Source organism: Andrena cerasifolii, chromosome 14 (genome assembly GCF_050908995.1).
Source record: "Andrena cerasifolii isolate SP2316 chromosome 14, iyAndCera1_principal, whole genome shotgun sequence".
In the NCBI taxonomy this organism is placed as follows: domain Eukaryota; kingdom Metazoa; phylum Arthropoda; class Insecta; order Hymenoptera; family Andrenidae; genus Andrena; species Andrena cerasifolii.
The window spans coordinates 7,481,500-7,500,503 of NC_135131.1; the positions used below are offsets into that span (position 1 = coordinate 7,481,500).

The 19,004-nt window shown below is 46.9% G+C and overlaps 2 protein-coding genes across 5 annotated transcripts in view; one reads left to right on the top strand and one right to left on the bottom strand.

Annotated features, from left to right (window-relative positions):
• LOC143376550 (uncharacterized) overlaps window positions 1-12,774 on the top strand; it is a 41,600-nt gene extending 28,826 nt beyond the window's left edge. Inside the window, 5 exon segments of the mRNA XM_076827029.1 lie at window positions 10,886-11,129; window positions 11,131-11,170; window positions 11,173-11,448; window positions 12,052-12,192; window positions 12,572-12,774. Of these exon segments, the coding sequence (XP_076683144.1) occupies window positions 10,886-11,129; window positions 11,131-11,170; window positions 11,173-11,448; window positions 12,052-12,192; window positions 12,572-12,774 (904 nt within the window).
• Fas1 (fasciclin 1 Fas1 domain-containing) overlaps window positions 1-19,004 on the bottom strand; it is a 276,409-nt gene that overhangs the window by 168,180 nt on the left and 89,225 nt on the right. The gene's annotated exons all lie outside the window — the stretch shown is intronic.

The following is a 19,004-nucleotide window of genomic DNA, read 5'->3' on the forward strand; positions in this document are numbered from 1 at the left end:
GCAGGCACACGGCCACGGTTACACGCATGCAGAAGGGTGGAAAGAGGGAAATAGAAGATAGAGAGATAGGGGAGGGGGGGAGGTGGTTACCAGGGATTAAATTTGATCCCCGCATACTTACCGCAAGCCTTTGTACACGGGCCGGTGTGCACATGCAACGCGTGTATGCGGTGGACCACGATGAAGAATCTAAACATTGCGTGCACATCCGGTCCCGGGTTGCGGTTTTTCGGGGAGGGACGGGGGGCGACGACGCGTTCGCCTCTCGTTGCCACGGCCACGAGTTTCAAAGGGTGAGTTCGGTTCGGTTTCTTTCCGCCTTTCTTTTGTTTTCTTTTTTCCTCTGCCGTCCCCGTTCTGTCGCGATATGCGGGGAGACCCCGTGTCGCCTGCATCGAGCCAGCGGCGAGCAGATCGGCGAGATTAACTACGGCCAACAATGGAAACATCGACGCCCGTGTTTCTGGGTTGAGAGCCAACAGAATAGCGGAGATTCCGATGTGCCACGGAACTGGATCAAGAGCACCGAGGCAAATTAAGTGGTACACGAACCTCGATGGGAAAATGAACGCGCTTCTTCCGTATCTAACTTCTTCTTCTAATAGTTATCTGTCTATGTAGCTGAGAGTGGTGGGTGGGCAGGTCGTTGGGTGGTGTGAATTAAAGGGCTAATTGGAACGAAGGTATCGGATACTTGGATGGTACTGGTTGAAGCTGATTTACAGTTCAGGTTTCAGATTTTTCTAACGAACATTTCTTCTAGTTTAATTACTGGAATCTGATTGATTCTCTGAATGGTGCATCGAAGATTTTTCTAAGAGACGCCTAACTGCAACAACTGTACTGCGTTAGGAATAAAGGGGAATACTTGTGCTGGTTTATGCAGAGCCTCAGGTTTAAACGTCCATGGTGTAATATTCAACAACGAGGGTGCAAATGTACGAGTCAGTGGTTAAACCATCACAAAGCACCATCCAGGATTTCCGCCTGGTGTTATTTCACTATCCGAGGCTATATTCGCAACTGACAAAGCTTTCGTGCCCCTTTGTCACCCAGCTCTTTGCTATTCGCGCATTATGTTCCATTAGTGTCGCGCTGACACCTTAGCTTCTGACACTGTCACCCGTATCCACCGTTTATTAGCGCACTTTACGTTAAAAATGACGGGGTATTTGCGTATAATAAACTTCCACCAACTTCTCACTCGTTTCCGTGCAATATAAACGTCAAGTGGCTTGTTGCTGAGCAACAACTGAACGAGAAATCGAGCTCCGGATCAGATAACGTTCAGTCGCTTTTGGAGACAGCAAAATTCGGTGAAGTATCTGTGTACGGTCAGCACAATGCAAAACCAGGCGCCATAGATCTCTTTCGACGCGCCATCCTCATCAAAGGGCGCGTCAGCCAACAAATTTCAGCTTACCATTCGTCCACGTCCGCGGTGGAGGAAAGGGAAACGGAAGTAGGAAGCAAGAACGGGATCGAAGCCACTGCTTCATCGTCAGAACCGCTTTTTTTCCCCGTTCTGCTCGTTGTCCCCCGATAATTTCCGCGGAAAAAGAAGAGACCACTGTTCTATTCCGGATGGCGGATCCCAGCCCACCATTCGTATCTTGGCATTGTTCGGAGCGACGAGAAGAACCGTGGTGCCGTCTGCGCTAGTTTTATTACCGAGCAGTCGATTATGGACGTTCCGACGGTGAAACAGAGCGCGAAGAGGCACTGTGCACTCGTAATCCAGCCCCGACGGCAGAACCAAGGTTTTGAGGACGACTGGACCACCCGTCGAGGCCCCTTACGACTTGGATCACTGGGTTACGACTCCGCCGTCCCTCCTCGATAAAACGGCCGACGTCGTAAAGGTAGAATGTCCTGTCATCGAGATGCGAGACAACAAACCAGATGGACATAAATTGTACATCGATAAAATGAGATCAATCGGGGGGGCAGAGGTGGAACGGAATGGGCTAGGTCCTCCTTCGGATGCACTTCCCTCTGCAAGCTTGCGCAAAAGTTGCGCAGAAGTTTGCTCGAAAGAGTTGTGTTTTTTAAAACACGGGTAACAGAAACTTCCTATATTTTAAGAAGACCCTGGAATGTAGGAAGTTCGAAAAGGGGACGCGGGAACCGATTGTTTCAGCGGGGACTATAGTTTACGGACTTGTTTTTCACAAGTTCTAGCAAGTTCTTCTGCATGCACGCAACGGCCATCATTGTTGACGACGGTTTCCCTATAGCGTAACGTTTTCAACGATCGTTCGCGGTAACGAAAAAGCGAGAAAATGGAACTCAATTCCCCAAGTTGGCCTGTTACTCCCTCGAATGGAACGTTCTCCGCTGGTTATGAAAATGTAATAAGGCTACCCACGTCTTGTGGAAGAAGTTTCGCAGCTGCTGCGCCCGTAGCGACGTTTCCATATTCGGCTATTCTTGGGAGACGTCAATAAGGAATTCTCAAGGAAAGGGGACTCCTTTTGATACCTAATCTGACCGCGGTGGTCGGACAAAAGTGCAACAAGTTCACGCGCGATAGGTGCCTGAGAATCCCCTGGAAGACGTGACACGCGAGGTCTGGCAAGAGAATTTCCAATTCCACTTTACCATTCACGATTCTTTCAATCCAAACCAATCCCTATTAATAAGATTACGTATCCACGCGAACGTCGGGATCGCTGCGGCGCGAATTTAGTTCTCCCTCGTCTGGCCGAGATTCGAAAATGTCTGCCAATCGAACCGCAGCCATGCAAATCTTGCCGGCTCGTGAATATGAAAAGTGGCCGGCGAGAATTCAACCGCGAACAGCCGGGAGCCTCGCGAGCCGCGGGCATATCGCCGTAATTTACATTCCAAGAAAGATAATAATGAAATTATACGCACGACTTTATCCAACGATACCCTGTCCCTCGTGGAAAACGCTGCTGGCTGGACCAAGGAGGAGAATTAAGAGAAAACGACGTCAGTGGCGGGCGCCGTTATCATTACGACGCCGGCAAAACGACGTCCTGGGACTAACGAGCCACTTTAAGTCTAACTGCACTCCAGAAACATAACTTTTTTCCGTCTATCGTTGGCTGAGATCAGAACTCCAGTTACTCGTCAAAGTCAACGGTATCTCTTGCGGAATTACCATCCAAATGAATATTACAAGATTCAGTTTGGCTGGTGATTTACGTTGCAGCACAATTATTGACATTCGGAATGATTACTTTCGATGCTGTCACGAAACGAACAAAATGTATGTATTCGAACGGGAAATAATTCGAGATACATTGACGCAAGGTGGCGCTGCACGGTTTGTGCTGCGCGTGGAGGAGAGCCGTTCAAATGCGGCAAACCGAAGCGGAAAATGTCCAAATTCGCCAGGATGTGCACGCTTACGCGATTCTTCTCCGTCAGATGGATGATGTACGCGTCGAATGGAGATACGAGGCGAATCGGTCGCGTCAGGATCGATTCGTCGTGTCCCTGTAACGTGCCAGTGACAAACGACGAATCGCAGGAGATGCTTCGCCACGGACCGTTTTTTTTTTTTTTTACCACCAAATATTCCGTCACACGCGATTAATCATTGCTAGACTTTCGATACCTGCGCTGCTTCGGCCATCTACCATGGTGGATGCTTTAAAAAGCTTGGTCAAAGCTTTCGACAGAAGCACCGTGTATTAAAACGGGAAAAAGAGGTAGCAACGTGCGTATGGGGACGTTACCTGTTCTAGGTATGATGAAGAGGTATAGTAAACTCGGAACAAGTACTCAAAATATGTTTCACAAGCAGAAATCCGAGGGGGATTACAGATCGTTACATGAACTAAATGTGGATTTAGCCTTTGGCCCTTGCGAGCAGCCGTGAGAGAAACGCCACGAGCAGCAGCCGTAGAAGAGTGAGATTTGATCACCGGTCTCTGCATTCACAATAGAATCAGATTCTATTTAAATAAAAAATTCGAATAACCAATAGAAGTTAAAAAAATTATTCGTCATGTGTCGAATAAAGTTAATTTTTTATTTCTCCTTTTATTCAACATCAGCGTCGAAGAAATTTTTCAACTGTAACTTTAACTCTTTTCGACGTTAAATAAAGTTAAAGTTAAGGTTGAAAAATGTATTCGTCGCTGAAGTTGAAGCGCTCGTCAAATAATCTAAAGTTAAAGTAACTTTAATTTAATCCGTTATTTAAATAATGTTTTATCTAGTTAATGCCCAACTCTGCATTGAATTACACTATGTCAGCTTAAAAATCATCTTTGCATTCTTAAGTAGATCGCAAACTTAAATCATACACTATAAGCATTTCTTTCCGCTTGCCAGATCGATCAGCTTACGGCCATACTTATGCTTCGATAAGAAACACGTCGCCGAAGCTCGCGTTGCACCTCGGCAGGGTGGCAATAAAGTGCAGTGTATAACTTGCAACCGTTGCAGCACCGTTCCGAGGAAGAAGCAGCCCAGCTCGGATCCACGGTTCGACACCTCTGGTCACAGCGAAAGCACAGCAAGGTAACCATCGTTTACAAGGCGATTATGATTTTGCACCGGACCAAGAGGCGACCGCGTCGTTTGTCTGGATCTCCGCGAGACCACGTCCGAGGCACCGGCAAAATTTATTAGCTATTACAGCAAGGTTCGAGGGAGTGTGATCGATAACCATGAACGCCTGACGACCTTGGAGATCCGGCCCGATAGATTGATGGATGAACCGATGGAAACGGTACCACGCTCTCTATCCACGCCAGCCTCTCGTGTCTACAGGAAGGCTGGCTGGCGATGTGCCGGAAATTCTACGGAATGGGGTGTTAACGTTTACGAACATGATCGGGAAAAATGAGACAAGAATCAACGAGATTAAATCGATGGGCGAAAACGGTAACAACCCTCTTTTCCTGCCACCTCCGGCGGGCTACTTCTACAGCTGTATTTAGATTGTTGAGGCAGGGCAGTGGCTGCGAATAATTGTATATCGTAGAGTGGAAGCATCGAATAATAGGTTCTTTATTATTGAAAAGAAATATTTGATTTAAGGGGGTATTGCGAGAGGAAGAAACCTATAGGCATACTTTTTAGTCACGAGGAAATTTGTATGTATAGTGGTAGGTATGTTGTCTCTTTGAAGGATTAATAATGGCACACAATTCTTAATTATGGAAGAATCACGATCTGCTTAATTTTAGCATTTAGTTTCTCCGGTATTTTCACTCTGTAATTGTAGTAGGATTTTCAAGAGTGTAACTGTTTGGAATTACGTACTATTTGTTTCTGTATAGGATTTACATGCTGTGATAACAGTTTGCCGCGGAAGCAGCGAGCAAATGTGCATTGCCTCCGAGTAATGAACCACTTGATAACGAAATGTTTCATGTAGTAACGGCGTGGCTACGGGGTGTATTTTATTTTCATTCTACGTACTGATTCGTGTTTTAAAGGGATTTGATAGTTTGAGAACCCTCTTTTAATAGTTTCCCATAGAGAAGCTGCATTTTCTGTGAGGTTTAATAAATTATACGCTTAATGCCGACCCCGCTATATTACCATAATCATTATTACTTTAGGAATAATAGGTTCTCAACTTTCCTAACTACTGCAAATTGTTTTCGTACGAAGCTCGTTACGATAATTATAATTTTTCGTGGGGCAGGCGCGTGGAATACGAAAATAGCTTCTAAAAATCGAGCAACCTCCAAGCTCTCCTTTCGGGCGGAATTAATGTATAACGAGTCGAGGCGTGGCGAATTCCGTCCTGTTTTATTACACTTTCCATGGCACCTCGTTTAAACGAATATTTTTACTAATAAGCTCCGCCAGTTTTTATCTCCTCGTGCACTGACACGACAGTCTCTCAGTACCACGAAACTCCAGAAACCTACTTCTAGGTGCCTTTTCTGCGGATACAATGATATTCAACGAACGGTATTAAAACCATGACGGAGACAAAAAATTATATTAATTATCGCTTCCTTTATTCGTAGGTCCACAAATTCTGTAGCTGAGCTTTTTAAATTCTCACTCACAGAACAAATTAACCCCCTTTGACCAGCAAACTCAGGGACACCCGTAAGAGAACCTTTGTCACTAAATTTCAGGCATTTATATCCCACATTACGGTCAACTCCTCTTTTTGTCAAACCGTCGCGTTTCATTCCCCTTTTTAATCCTTTTTTCCGCCAGCATCACAGAGTACCTGAAAGGGCACGCATGATATCAAAGAGTGTCGATGTGCCAATCAGTTCACGGGCCATCCTTTAGACACGAAACGAGTCGATAACAGGCAGCCACCTCCGCGCTGGAGCCGATATACACCGGTACCTCTGCCTACTTTACTCGATCTCCGTGTAATTAACGTCCTCGCTTGTCGGGGCTAATGACGTTTAACACGTGTCTGACGAGAGTGAATGTCGATCGATCCCCCGCTACGCGTCTCCGGTAATAAGCTGTGTCGACGAGATCGCTGGTCTGCGTTCGTTTGGATTTTAATTACCAGCCGTAAATGCGTCGGGCTAATTGTGATCCCATTACACCGGGCTCGATGACACGTCTGATTATTGAAACGTTCCGAAACTTCCTAAATAACGACGTTTAATTTATCCTGCGACTCCCGGGGAAATGAGGGATCGATCGTATCGCGAAACAAAGGGGGCCATTTTATTCCTTACTGCTTTGCAACATTTAGGGGAAATTAATGAAGGTCGATGGCAGACCGTGATTACTATTGAAAATTAATTCGAAGCTTTAGAAGGACACTGTCCATCGAAACTGATTTTGTTGCTCTAGATATTGCAATTAGTATTGGTAGATTATTAATTCTCCCTAATTCTCCTGACGTGCAACGCTAAATAGGCAAATTCGACGACAAGTCAGGATTGCTCCTTTATCTTTCACTGAACAATGATGCGAATCTAATTAGTGGAAATAATCAAATTTCTGCACCGAAGTACAGCAAAACTGAGCCACTTGTCTGCTAGAATCTCCAGCGCAGAATGCAGCGTGCCTGTAATAATTTAAAAGGAAATCGCGTGGGTGGAACAGTGTACACGGCCTCGCCGGTTCACGACCGCTTGTCTAGCGTAGCAGAAAGTGTGCTACCTCGGGGAGCACCCTGTATACGCGCATAGACAGGGAGGATACGTGGCCAGGCAGGTACACATATTCGCACGTGCATCTCCTAGTAGACGATCGCATCACGTCCTAGGCTAATGCCCTTTGGCGTCGACCAGAGTTGCATACGTCGAAGTTAATGAAGGCACGTTCGGTCATTTGTGCATCGGCGACCTTATACACGGCACGGCTCGTCATGGCCTCGCGTTTAATTCGTCCAATCACGTTAGTCACGCGATAAGCGACTAAATTGTCGTCCAGGTTGAATCATCGGTCGCCCCGTGCTTCCACTCCGTCATCGGGCAGCGAGTGTGTCATCCACTGTCCGTCGAACCTGCTGCGACGGGCTTTCATTGCGATTAATCTTGTTAATTTCTATCGGGACTGGGCCGTGCATTACGCTACGAAAAGGAACGCCCGCCGAGAGAAGTACGTTCACCCGTATGGAACCAGCCTCTTCAATTTTCGTGTCGACTCCATGGAATAATGGGCTGTATCCTTTGATTCTTAGCGTCCCTCGAAACAGACGCTTGGGGCACTCGTTACATTTCAGAATTTAGAAATATACCGAGAGCCTGGATCCCATAATGCTGGCACTAATAGAAGCTGAAAGACTCAAGAGTGTCTAACAAATCCCGTTACAAGGTCTCCTGCATCCTGCATCGAGGTTAATACGAAGTGAACGAGAAGTGACATGCTCCAGCTAACTCTTGAGGTTCGCGTACTCACTTCCTTGTAAATACTTCTTTCAAACTCGCTGTACCTCTACTGATACCCGCACAGGTATTATGTACATTCATATTCTTGGAAGTAGAAGCCACCAATGTGTTCTTCGCTACTTATAACAGGGCTGCACTCATTTCTTCACATTCCTACGTACCCCAGGATTTTGTTTACTCCTCCATCGCCGTTTGAAGTATTATTATTTAGTTTCGCAGTAGATTTGAGATATTCTAATGTTATTACATTTTAAGATATCGGAACAGATCAAGTTTTTGTTAATCTGCAAAGTGATTGAAATAATAAAAGGTACTATCTAGAAAATTATTTCTTACAAAGTTATTATACTTCTGGAAGCGTAGCTACAAAGAAATTACTGATGGTAACGCGTATCCAAGAAGCATTCAGCAATTCTAAGAGTACACTCAATGTTCCCGCTGCTTCTGGCACCTGCTACTTTCGCCACTTCACTGTGCCCGCGCAACGCACGCTACAGAGGGGTCCTCCACTTCGTCATGGAGTCAACCGTCCGCTTAATGCCCCCGCCCGCGACGAATATCGCGTTTTTCCTCATCGGCTGATGCACGCGTAAGCGACGATCTGTATGCAGCCGCGTGTAAGTGGGGGCCATAAATTTCACCATGATTCTTTCACGCCCGGGCAATATCGGCTTTCCGCGCGGAAAGGCCGCGCGTATGCGGGCATTAAACGAAATTGCTACACGCGGGCGGGAGAGGGGAGACGCGATAGAGACAGCCGAGCGTGTCGTCGAGACCACGAACTTCCAATTACATTACAGGTTGCCCACATGCCAGCCTGACGTGCACGCTTAAACTGGAATTCATAGCCGCGGCATCGACCATCCCAGCGGAACCGCGAATTCAAAAGACGCGCTTGAACGTTGCTGCGCTCGCGCGTTATTTTCACCTGCGATGGCAATTATAAAGCGGAAGCACCAAAGGAACTAGCCGCTAAATAGTGCCAACTAAAGTCGCGATCGCAAAAGGAAGGAAGAGATTAATTTTCCCACCAAAGCTCCACCGTCACTGTGAATTTCGAAGACTCTGCGAGGAACCCTGCGATTTCAGTAGTGGTACTCAATAATTGGGTACGCGAGGAGTCTAACGAGGTTAAGCTGCTGGTCCGCATGCCTCCTCAGCTATCTGATTTCAGTATCTTGAAAAAGTGGATCTTGAGTTTGTTTCATCCATATTAAATTGTTCGGTATGGTACTGAACAATTGATATTATCAGTATTACCAACAGTATTATATGCAAAGGGCAATTAGACGTAAGACACTTCTGCACCCAGCTACTGCAATCCTCAATGCACTCGCAACAGTTCCATCTCTTTTAATGTTTTCATCTGCTTCCCTCCAAATTTTCTGCCAGCCCTCGTTAAGCCCCCTATTTGGTATCGTCGTTATTTCTGCTAGAAATCCGCGAACGTAACGATCGACGAGATTCTGCGCGTGTTATTAATTTTGCCGGGCGTTACTTATCATTCCAGCGTCTGGGGACCAGGGTACTCGACGTTCCGCCGAGATTTACATCCCCGTTAAGTGCGTCAGCGCCGTTACGAGTGGCGAGTTCGGTGGATAAGTTCGTCGCACCGTCGTCAAGTTACCGGGGTATATATCCAGGCCGGCGGTGTCGCAGGTGAGAAAAGAACAATATCGCCGCGCGGAGCTGCCCTCCGCGCACTTTCCCCGTCGCGACTAGGGGCGTTACAGGGTTTCCTAACCAGTTGTGTTTTCTTCGAGTTACAGCCGTTTATACTTCCGCGGAGAGAGATTAACGAGCGGCTTCCCGTTTCGCAAACTATGGCAGTTGCGAGCAGTTTTCCTTCTTCTCAATTAACCTTCCGCGCGTCCCGGAATTTCCATTCGGCCAACAAATTACCCCGGGGAAAATATGAACGATCCCTCCAAGCGGGACAGACGTTTCAAAGCGAGACTAACGAGACGCAAGTTTCGCGGAGTGACTAAGTGAAATATTAATCCGTTAAAACGCGTAGACAGAGCGTGCTCGCAGCTGCGAGCGCGTAAACTTCCCGAAGGCGCTCGTTAATTGTGTGTACGATGTTCTTTAACCGCCTTCCAGACTTTTATCAATTACGACGCCCGATGCAACCCGGCTAAATCGGTTGCACGCGCGTACCCTTAAATCACTCCGAAATAAAACCGCCGAGAGTTTGGATATATGCAATTCCTATTAATTAATTCTGAAGATCAGATATAATATAAAATAAAATATTACTCACTTTCCAACGAGCACATTCTACACAACCGATAACGCAGCAATCCAGCTTAAACGCCAGCTGTACTCAGATTTCCATACCAAGTAGCAGCAGTTTCGACGAAAAGTGTCCAATTCTCGCAGCAATTGGACCGCGAAAAGCGGAAAAACTGGGCAAACAATCGTCGCTGGCGTGTAGAGCCGCGAGCCGCGAACGAAATCTCGATGAAATCGCGAATCCGAGGGAAGCGGCGGCGCTTTTCAATCTCACTCCGCCCGGGGACGTCTAATACTACTTAAGCAAGATTATCAGTCGCCGTGGACGGAGCCGTTGCTCGGTATTCATGTTAACTAGGGACGGAAATGGCCGGCCGTAAGGTCGATTACACTCCGACCTGGCGCTTCCAGAATAGAAGACAACGTTGATGCGGCAACGATAGCAATGTGGAAACCTAATTGAAGTGGGCGTGGACGATAATAGCTCGGCTATACGAGGGGCAACCACGCGAGCTTCCCGTTCAAGACGCATCGTTTGCCTGCCGCCGTTCTTAAGAACATTCCAATTGGGTCCAATACCGTCACACTTTCATTCCCTGAACGCCCTTCGCCAATCTTCACCGAGGAATACAGAGGACGGGGATGAATTTAGAACCTAACTAGAAAGTACCAATTCCTTCGGTAACGATAAATCGAAATCACGTATTATATCATTCCAGCCACCCACTTTCGATTTTCGCTCATACCCAAGCTCAGAGTTTAAAGCTACATCGAGCATCTTCGGTAGCACAGGCAGAGAATTACGAAGGAGAAGTACCTAAGTAGCATTATCGAGAGCGAAGGCAGAGACGAAAGAAGTTGCATTCTCCATTTTCGACCCCCTGCGCGATCGAAGTGCTCCACTTTTCATTGGTGGTGCAGCGACGAATTCCGCAGCATACAAATATCGCGCACGATTCACTTTCCACGCACGCGGGCTGCTCGGGGTCCCGGCAGAAATCGAATCGGCAGGAGAAAGACAGCCGGTGTTCGGATTTAATAAAGGAGACATGGCTGCAGACGAAATCGGCACAAACGACGGATAGCTGGGGGAAAAAGCGGAAGTCGTAAATTGTCCCGGAAAAGGATCGTGCCGTAAAACTCGACGGAGGAGGGTTTTATCGATTCAATATCTCTCTTTCCTACGATTGGCCTGGCAAGCCAGCCAGCAACGCTGGAAACGCCGTTACAAAGGCAGACAGGATTCCGCAAAGGATATTCGGTATGTGCTGTCTATGCTCTTGCAGGATGGTGGGAGAGCTCTGCCTTCCTCCAGCCACGGATACCTATCCTCTCCCTTCGTCGCGAGGTATTTCCAACGGCGTCGGGCACAAAACTTCCCTCCGACGCGCCCTCAGGATCGAATAATATACGCGCGTCGCGTTAAGGAAATTTAGGAGGGGGGGGGCGCTGAGCAACGCCAACGAAACCATCGCCGCCATCGCCACCTCTGGATATGAGGCTCTGGATTTATTTGCCTGAAATATCGCCGAGACTTCGCGCTGGATACCGCGCCACCAACCGTCAAACTCTTCTAGACCATCCATCTCCCCCGCTCTGCTTTCTTTTTTATATCCTTGCAGTGTCCTTGGTATTTTTAAGTATCCCCTTCCATATCCCACGGGAGTATTTTAAAATATCTTCGTAGAGTTGACAGTGTCTTTCCTTTTGATTGCATCGGGTCTCTCATTAGGTTACTGGCCCAGTTTCACATTGAAAGTCGTTGAGAGTATACTGCTTAGGGGATTTCATTTGGCGGTCGTCAATTTTTCATCCAGCCCCGAAGAAGTCGTGGCTTTGAAATTCGCCACGGTTTTACGCCACGTACGTGGCCCCGATGTGTATGCATTAGGCCGGGGAGAAGCGGGAAGCAGCCCGCTGAAACGATGAGAGCAATGGAGATCGATACGAGCGGAAGGGTGGCCCGAAACATTCGACTATGGTTATAAATCTGGTTAACGTTGATTTATCTTGCAGAAAAGTTACGGGGCCGTGCTCGAACTTAAACAGAAAGGCACAAGATCTACGGCCCGTTGTACAAAGGATACCGAGCTATTAATCCTTATCAATCGTGAGTCACACCGGACGGGGAATGCATCATTCGTATCACGTACCGCGTAGTCGTCTGGAAATTTCCTAACAGAGAGAGAGAGAGAGAGCTTCTATTGTCACTACACGTATACCTGGTGTGCCACTTGAAATTACCACCTTCGACACCGTCGATTTTACCGATCTCAAGGGGTAAACAATTCGGAAGAAACGGAATCTTTCTTAAATTTCAAATTGTCACTGCACAGGAATTCATCGAGGTACATCATACCCGAATTATTTAACGAAGAACTTTGGCAAGCTTCCCATCCAACCTGCTTGACAAGCACGTTGAGACTCCACAAAATAAGTTCCTCCATCAATTACCTCCCCATAGCAAGGCAGAGTATAATAGATCTCATATCACTCCGAGGTATCAATTCACACCATGAATCCATTAGAATTCCATGAAGCACGGGAATCTACATTTATATCAAGCAACCTCTACGCACAGCCCCTGCACAAGAATACCAAAGTAGAAGCACTCAAGAGGAAGCCAGGAGAAAGGAGCGGTATCCAAGAAAAGGTGGCCGAAGTGGGAGAGAAGGAAAGAAACGGCGAAGAGATAGTCAGAGGACACCAGAGGCCACGTAATTGCGGCTAGGAAACGAGAATAAGCGGCCACTAGCTCCGAGGAGCAACTATTCACGGTTACCAGGATTACGCTCGCCAGGTGGATCTAATCAGCCAATGAGCGGAGAGGGAGAGCCCTGACCGCGTTTAATACGGAGGATTCCCGCTCTAAAAGATAAAGACCGTGGAAGAATCGCGAAGGTGGGGCTGCGAAGAGCGGGGGTGGGTCGGACGTTCTCTCAAACGTTGGAAACTAATGAACCGTGTATTCCCATCCGAGCCTCGTGATTCCTATTGTGGAATGGCCTAGCTGGACAGGCGGGAAGGAGAGGCAAAGGAGTCGGAAGGATCTGATGAAAGAGACTGCTCTCTATCTTCTTGTCTTTCCCCATTCATCTGGGCGACGTTCGCGAGGCGAGTGGGGGTAGGAGGGGCACAGAGCTGAGGGGAGCAGACGGTTTTTGGCACGGAGGCGCTCTTCATGCTCGGATAATTGTTAACTCAAAGGGGGGCACAAAAGCCGCCGCTGTCTGGCTCCATTCTTCCTGGCCCGTACCGATCCGATTCCGATCGCTGACGCCCGTTGTCGCCGCGCTCTGTGGACGGCAGCCGTTTCATGCGGCATTAATAGGATTTCTCAGACACGAAATTACGTTCCACGGGAGGACGGCTTTCCAGATATCATCGGGTCACCTGGGATACTTCTTGTGTTTTAATTACTCCAGCGAGGGATTCTTTTGGCGAAGGATCTAGCCGTCTTTGGGAACGGTATCTCAGCGAGAGGTGCCTGCGGTTGTCGGAGTTTGCGGGTGGTGGTCGGTAGAAAGGTAGGGCGGGCTTGGTGCTGTTGGGCTCTTACGGAATTCGCGATAGCGGGCTCGTGGTTGTGAGATTTAGACTTTAGATGAAGGTTGAGGATTCGAAGTCACGTACCGTGGGTGGAGGGCGTAGAGCTAGCTACTTGAAACACACTCGGGGAGTTTGTGAAGTGTAATTTTTTAGGGTTTAAAATTCTGTCCTCATCACCTAGTGACTACATCATATTATCCGCAACGAGAACGAATATTCCCATAGGATCTGGTAATATACCACCTCTGAATGTCCACAGCCCAGGAATTTAACGTAGCATTCACACTCCTTCCTCAGCCTGATCACGGATTCAGGAAAACAACATCATCTCGTGCAACGATGACGAGGCAACGCGTGCTCCGATAGTTAATTGGCACTGACGCGGTTAAATGGGAAATAAAGCAGAAGCGAAATATAATGGGGCACAATGGGGCGTGGATTGCGCAGGCCGCTGGGACAGAGAAAGAAACGACACAGGCCGAAGATGCAGGCTCGCTGGCAGATGCATTTCACACGTTAACGACTTCGGTCACGGTGTCACTCCTCTAGGAACCCCCGTGACATCTGGTAGGCCGAGCGTATAATGAAACACTGTAAGCTCGTGATCGCTACCGTGGAGCCGGCTCAAGGGTGGCCGACAGGAAATTGACGGTGTCGCGAGGGTAAGCCCGGCATTCGGTCGGATTAAGTGAAACCGAGATGACCGTGTCATTTTTTGGCGGAACGGGGCCATTGTGGTCGATAGTTAGGCGCCGTGAAAGGGGCCGCGCTGGTAAAAGGCAGGAAATTCTCGCGGGGCATTCATCAAACCGTAATTTCTGCCCCCCTTTGTCAGACCGATGTCTGACGATCGATACCCTGATCGGTGGAAAGTCAAAAAGCGCTTTCAGCGTGCTCGAAAAACTCGTGGTGATCGAAAATAACGACCGAAGGATTCCCTTTGGAGTTCTCGTCTGTGGTTTTCTCGTTTTTTTTCCCTTCTTTTTTTTTTGGGGTATTCCCGATGTTCAAAGGGGAAAGAAAATGAATGAAAAGCCGCGGTGCTCCGCTCGATGATTGTTGGAAATTTTATCCTTCCGCGGGGAATATAAGTTCCAGGCACTGTTTTTCATTTTCACGCTTAACGCGTGGCCGGTAATGCTAATTGCTCCTCGAGCGATTCTTCAGCATCGTTGGGCGATTCATCGCGCATAAACGAGGGGAATTAATTGAATTGCGAAGTAATTGAGGAGCGTTCACAGGCGAAGCCTTTTTTCTGGCGAAATGCTAGGAGCCTTGCCAAGAACAAAAAAGCGATAGTGACTCTGAAATCATTCTAAGTGCTCGTTTGAAATTAAAGAAGCATACGTATAACAGGAAAATAATTAATATCTTAAACCTTCGAATTCGTAACCCTTGCGCTGACGCAAAAATATTCGAATCAAATCGAGGGAACTTTAATATGAAAATTCGTTTTCCACAATTTTCGTGGCGATATCCTAAACTTCTTTTTCTTGCGTAACGATTAAGTAGCACTTTTAGATCAAACGAACTCGATTCTGAATTCAATCTGTCACTAGCAGAGATCCCAGCAGGGTCCGAATCCGTTTTTCCTCTGGGAGTAGCATTCTACCTGAACCTTGGTACTTATGGCGGTCGTTAAAGGGCGAATTCAATAGAAAAGTCTCTCGGCTCGTTCATTACGTTCTTAGGAGATCAACCTTTGCGGATTACGTAGCCATTACGAATTTTTCCCGAGGAGGGACGGGTCAATCGTCGGTAATCCGACCAGGAACAACACTTTCCTGAGATATCACCCAGATAGCAAAACGTGGGTCGGCATTAATGAAGATTTCGAGCTTTTGCCACTGCTCTTTACACTTTACAGTGAGTGGCCCAACGAGAGCAGTTCTACCAAGTAGACTTCCCCAAATGCAATTAATTTTCACGTTGCCTCCAACAACGTAGACAATCCAAAAGGCCGAAATATACCGTGAGAAGCGATCTACCATTTAGGGAATACAGAAGATGTTTTATTATTAGCGGGCGTAACATTAGGAGAACACATATCTTTCCATCTTCTCCCGCGCAGCGCAGAAACAGTTTCCAAGTAATTTGCGCGACTGCATTTTCAGCCCCGACACACTAAACTTTTCACGACAAAAGAAGTATGTATACGCGGGCGGCGTTGGCTGCGCGAGGCCAGGCTATTCAAACTGCTCGTTCAACACAAAAGAACCACGAATCCATTTCGCCAACCGACGTCTACACGATGATGTATTAGCCAAGAATCTTCCAGCAGGCAAATCTTTCCCTCGCATGCCGCGACATTATTAAAAAAGGATTTAAGCGGTACGTTTAAGGGGCACGATATACCAGGTTGCGTGCTAGCCAGCCGAAGAGCATTAATGGTAACCGAGAGGATGACAGACGGCCGCTGTGATTTCCGCTGCCATTTAAACAGAGTGCAAATTTAAGACGAACAAATAGGCGAGTTCAAGCATGCCGAGTCGCTTCTTCGAGAAACCCTTCAGGATTTATCTCTTAATTAAGTAGACGGCTTCCGACGTTTCTAATTAAAAGCATCTTTACGCAGTGCAGCTCTTGCAGACGTATTGCACAAGTTCTAAGGCTCTTCATTATTTTTAATACGCGCCTCAACAAACGAAACTTCAGAGGGGGGCACTTCCATTTCCCTGTACTTATTGTCTCGAATAATTATACGAATATTCCTCAACCTTCTACAACACCTCTCCACATTCATAAACGAAATCAGTAATTCTCTTGTTAATCAAGCAAATCCAAGGAACTTACGACAACGTCTGAAAGTCTGTGCTAATAAAAATAATCCATTACTGAAACCATGAACCCTGAATCAAAAGGAACTTCCTTACACCACATGATTTCAATAAAAAAGCCTCACCGAAACCACAATCATGGTCGACAGAAAGTTTAGTCGACATCTCTGCATGACAAACTTAACTGGTTTACAAAATTGTTAATTAATTTATACAATTTTTAAACGCAGTTCTTTCTGATAGAACTATCTCGATCTCGTCTCTCCTCGCAGCTTAAGCTTCCCTCCAACCGCAGCTGTATAATCTCGGTGACTAAGAGACCGATTCAAAGCGTCGACTTGCCGTTCCGCCTAACAGGTTACCCGCGATTCATGCATCCACGTTTGCTGCAATTGAAGCACCTAACACGATCACTCACTTTCACTGGCAAGCAGTGTATCGCGGAGCTTTTGCGCCCGAAGAACGCGCGCGCGGCCGTGCAAGTGTCGCTCGCCTGGCAAATGAATGCACGGGGATGCATCGGAGCAGGCTAATTCGCGAGCGGGGGAATCTCTTTAGGAACAGAGACGGCCTGTAGTGCGAGCTGGTGCATAACGTTACGCTCCCGTTCGTACGTATTTGCCTTGCGCAGGGGGGGACGGGGGACGGGCAATCAGTTCCATCTACTGGCAACGTTTACACGGATCGTTTGCAGCAGCGTTGTGCAGCTTTCGGCGTGCCAGGTATCCCGATACTCGCGCAGGCACCCTGCAAACGTTACGCTACACGTACCAGCGCCGCACTTATTGCGAATTGCGGACGATCCCGTTTCCCTACGTCGCTCCTCCACCTCTCGCTGAGGGCCCGGGTCTACGGTTGCCGTGGCACCACGCGGTGTCGCGAAATGTCGCGCAATTGATGGAGTGGAGAACGAAGATCGCCTGTCCCGTGGAATCTCGAGAATGGCTATTTCAGCGGGAACGGAACGGATGTACCGTGGGGGGCTGTAACGCGGTAGTGATAATGCTGGAAGCGCAGGATGAACTGTTGTTGGTGGTGTAACTGTAAAGGGGTGATCCTGCTTGAGGAAATGGAGGTTGAATAATTGAACTTCCGAAGCTGAGTTCATTACGCGGGAATTTAGAAGCAAATTGAAGGGAATTTTGTATATTATTAACGTAGGGATTAGGCCAATGTGGAACTGAATTTCTTAACACATCGCGGAAGCAGTGGTAATATTAGTTGATTAATACAGTCAGTACTGTCTAGCTATTTTGTGACGGCGCAAAGGAAGATGTATTCCGAAAGTACGTACTGCGTTTATGTTTTACTAACAAGGGGAGACTCCCACCCCGGAAATTAAACAAATTATGAAACTTTGGAGGCATGTAGAGGATATATAGGTATGTATTACGCAATTTTTGCTACCCAAATTCACTCTAAGGGGGTGAGATTGACCCCTGAAAATCCGGTATATCAATATCTCCTTTAAGTTTCATCATTTTTTTATTTTCCGGGTTGGAGATCTTCCCTTGTAAGTTTTACCTGGATGTGACATTTTTCCGAATGAAATTCTATTTTAAAAAAAGCTTCTAGGATTGGAGCATGCGGGGTATTGCATTTCTAACGCTGAATAATGTTAAATCGTTAACAGTGGTAGGTACGAAGATTGAATAACAGTAGTAGACGCGAAACGGAAGATCAAAGCTACGATGACTTCGTTTAACTTCATTCCTAGAAGCCACTCCCCCGTCTCGCTCTCGATTTTCTTGCTACGAAATCCTGTGGACGTGTGTTAATATTTACGACCTCATATGGAAGAGCCTCGAAATCTGCAGGCGGCGCAGATATACGGCTGATTTCGAATTCTTTTGGCAAAGGTGCCCCGGGGGGAATGCAGATTCCACCGAACGGCGCGGACGTTCGACCGGAATTGTGAGCAACTCGAACCAGAACATTTCTCGAAACAGAAAATGCCTTGCACCTTGTGCTCGAACGCCCAGCCACGGGTAACACTTACAACGGAAACGTTCCGAATACATTACGCGCCGAGCATGTTTATGATTTAATAAAAAGCCACGCGCGTCCAGATTTTCAAAGCACGAAAGAACTTTTAGGAAATGAAAACGATGAATTCGGAAAATTTTACTTCGATTCGACTTCAAAATTATATCATTTTTAACCGATATTGAAAGAAAAATTGCCAAGAATTTTGTGGAGAGATCTATCTTAGGAAATGAGACAAGGAGAGCAAGTATATGAAGTCGATAGATAGGAAGCTTTTTTCTCAGAAAGAGAATATGGAATTCAGATGAAGTTTTACTTACAAATAATCACTGATGCGTATTAAACTGATCGGAGATAACCAACACTGTACCTGGAACAAACAAAGAATAGTATTAACACATATTTTTTTATATTAGTGTTTGAAAATCTAGGTAGGTCACTCGCATGTGCGATATTTGGTCGGAAAAATAGAACTGAAAAAATACGAGTATTACCACGCACTCTTGATGCACTGCATGACGAAATATTCGTGGATGCTGTGATGAAAATAATGGTACAATGGCTGAAATCTGAACAGCATTTTGGACACTGGATGCAGCAGAGAAAGCACGATCCGCTTTTCTATTCAGAAGCTTTTAGATTCTACGTA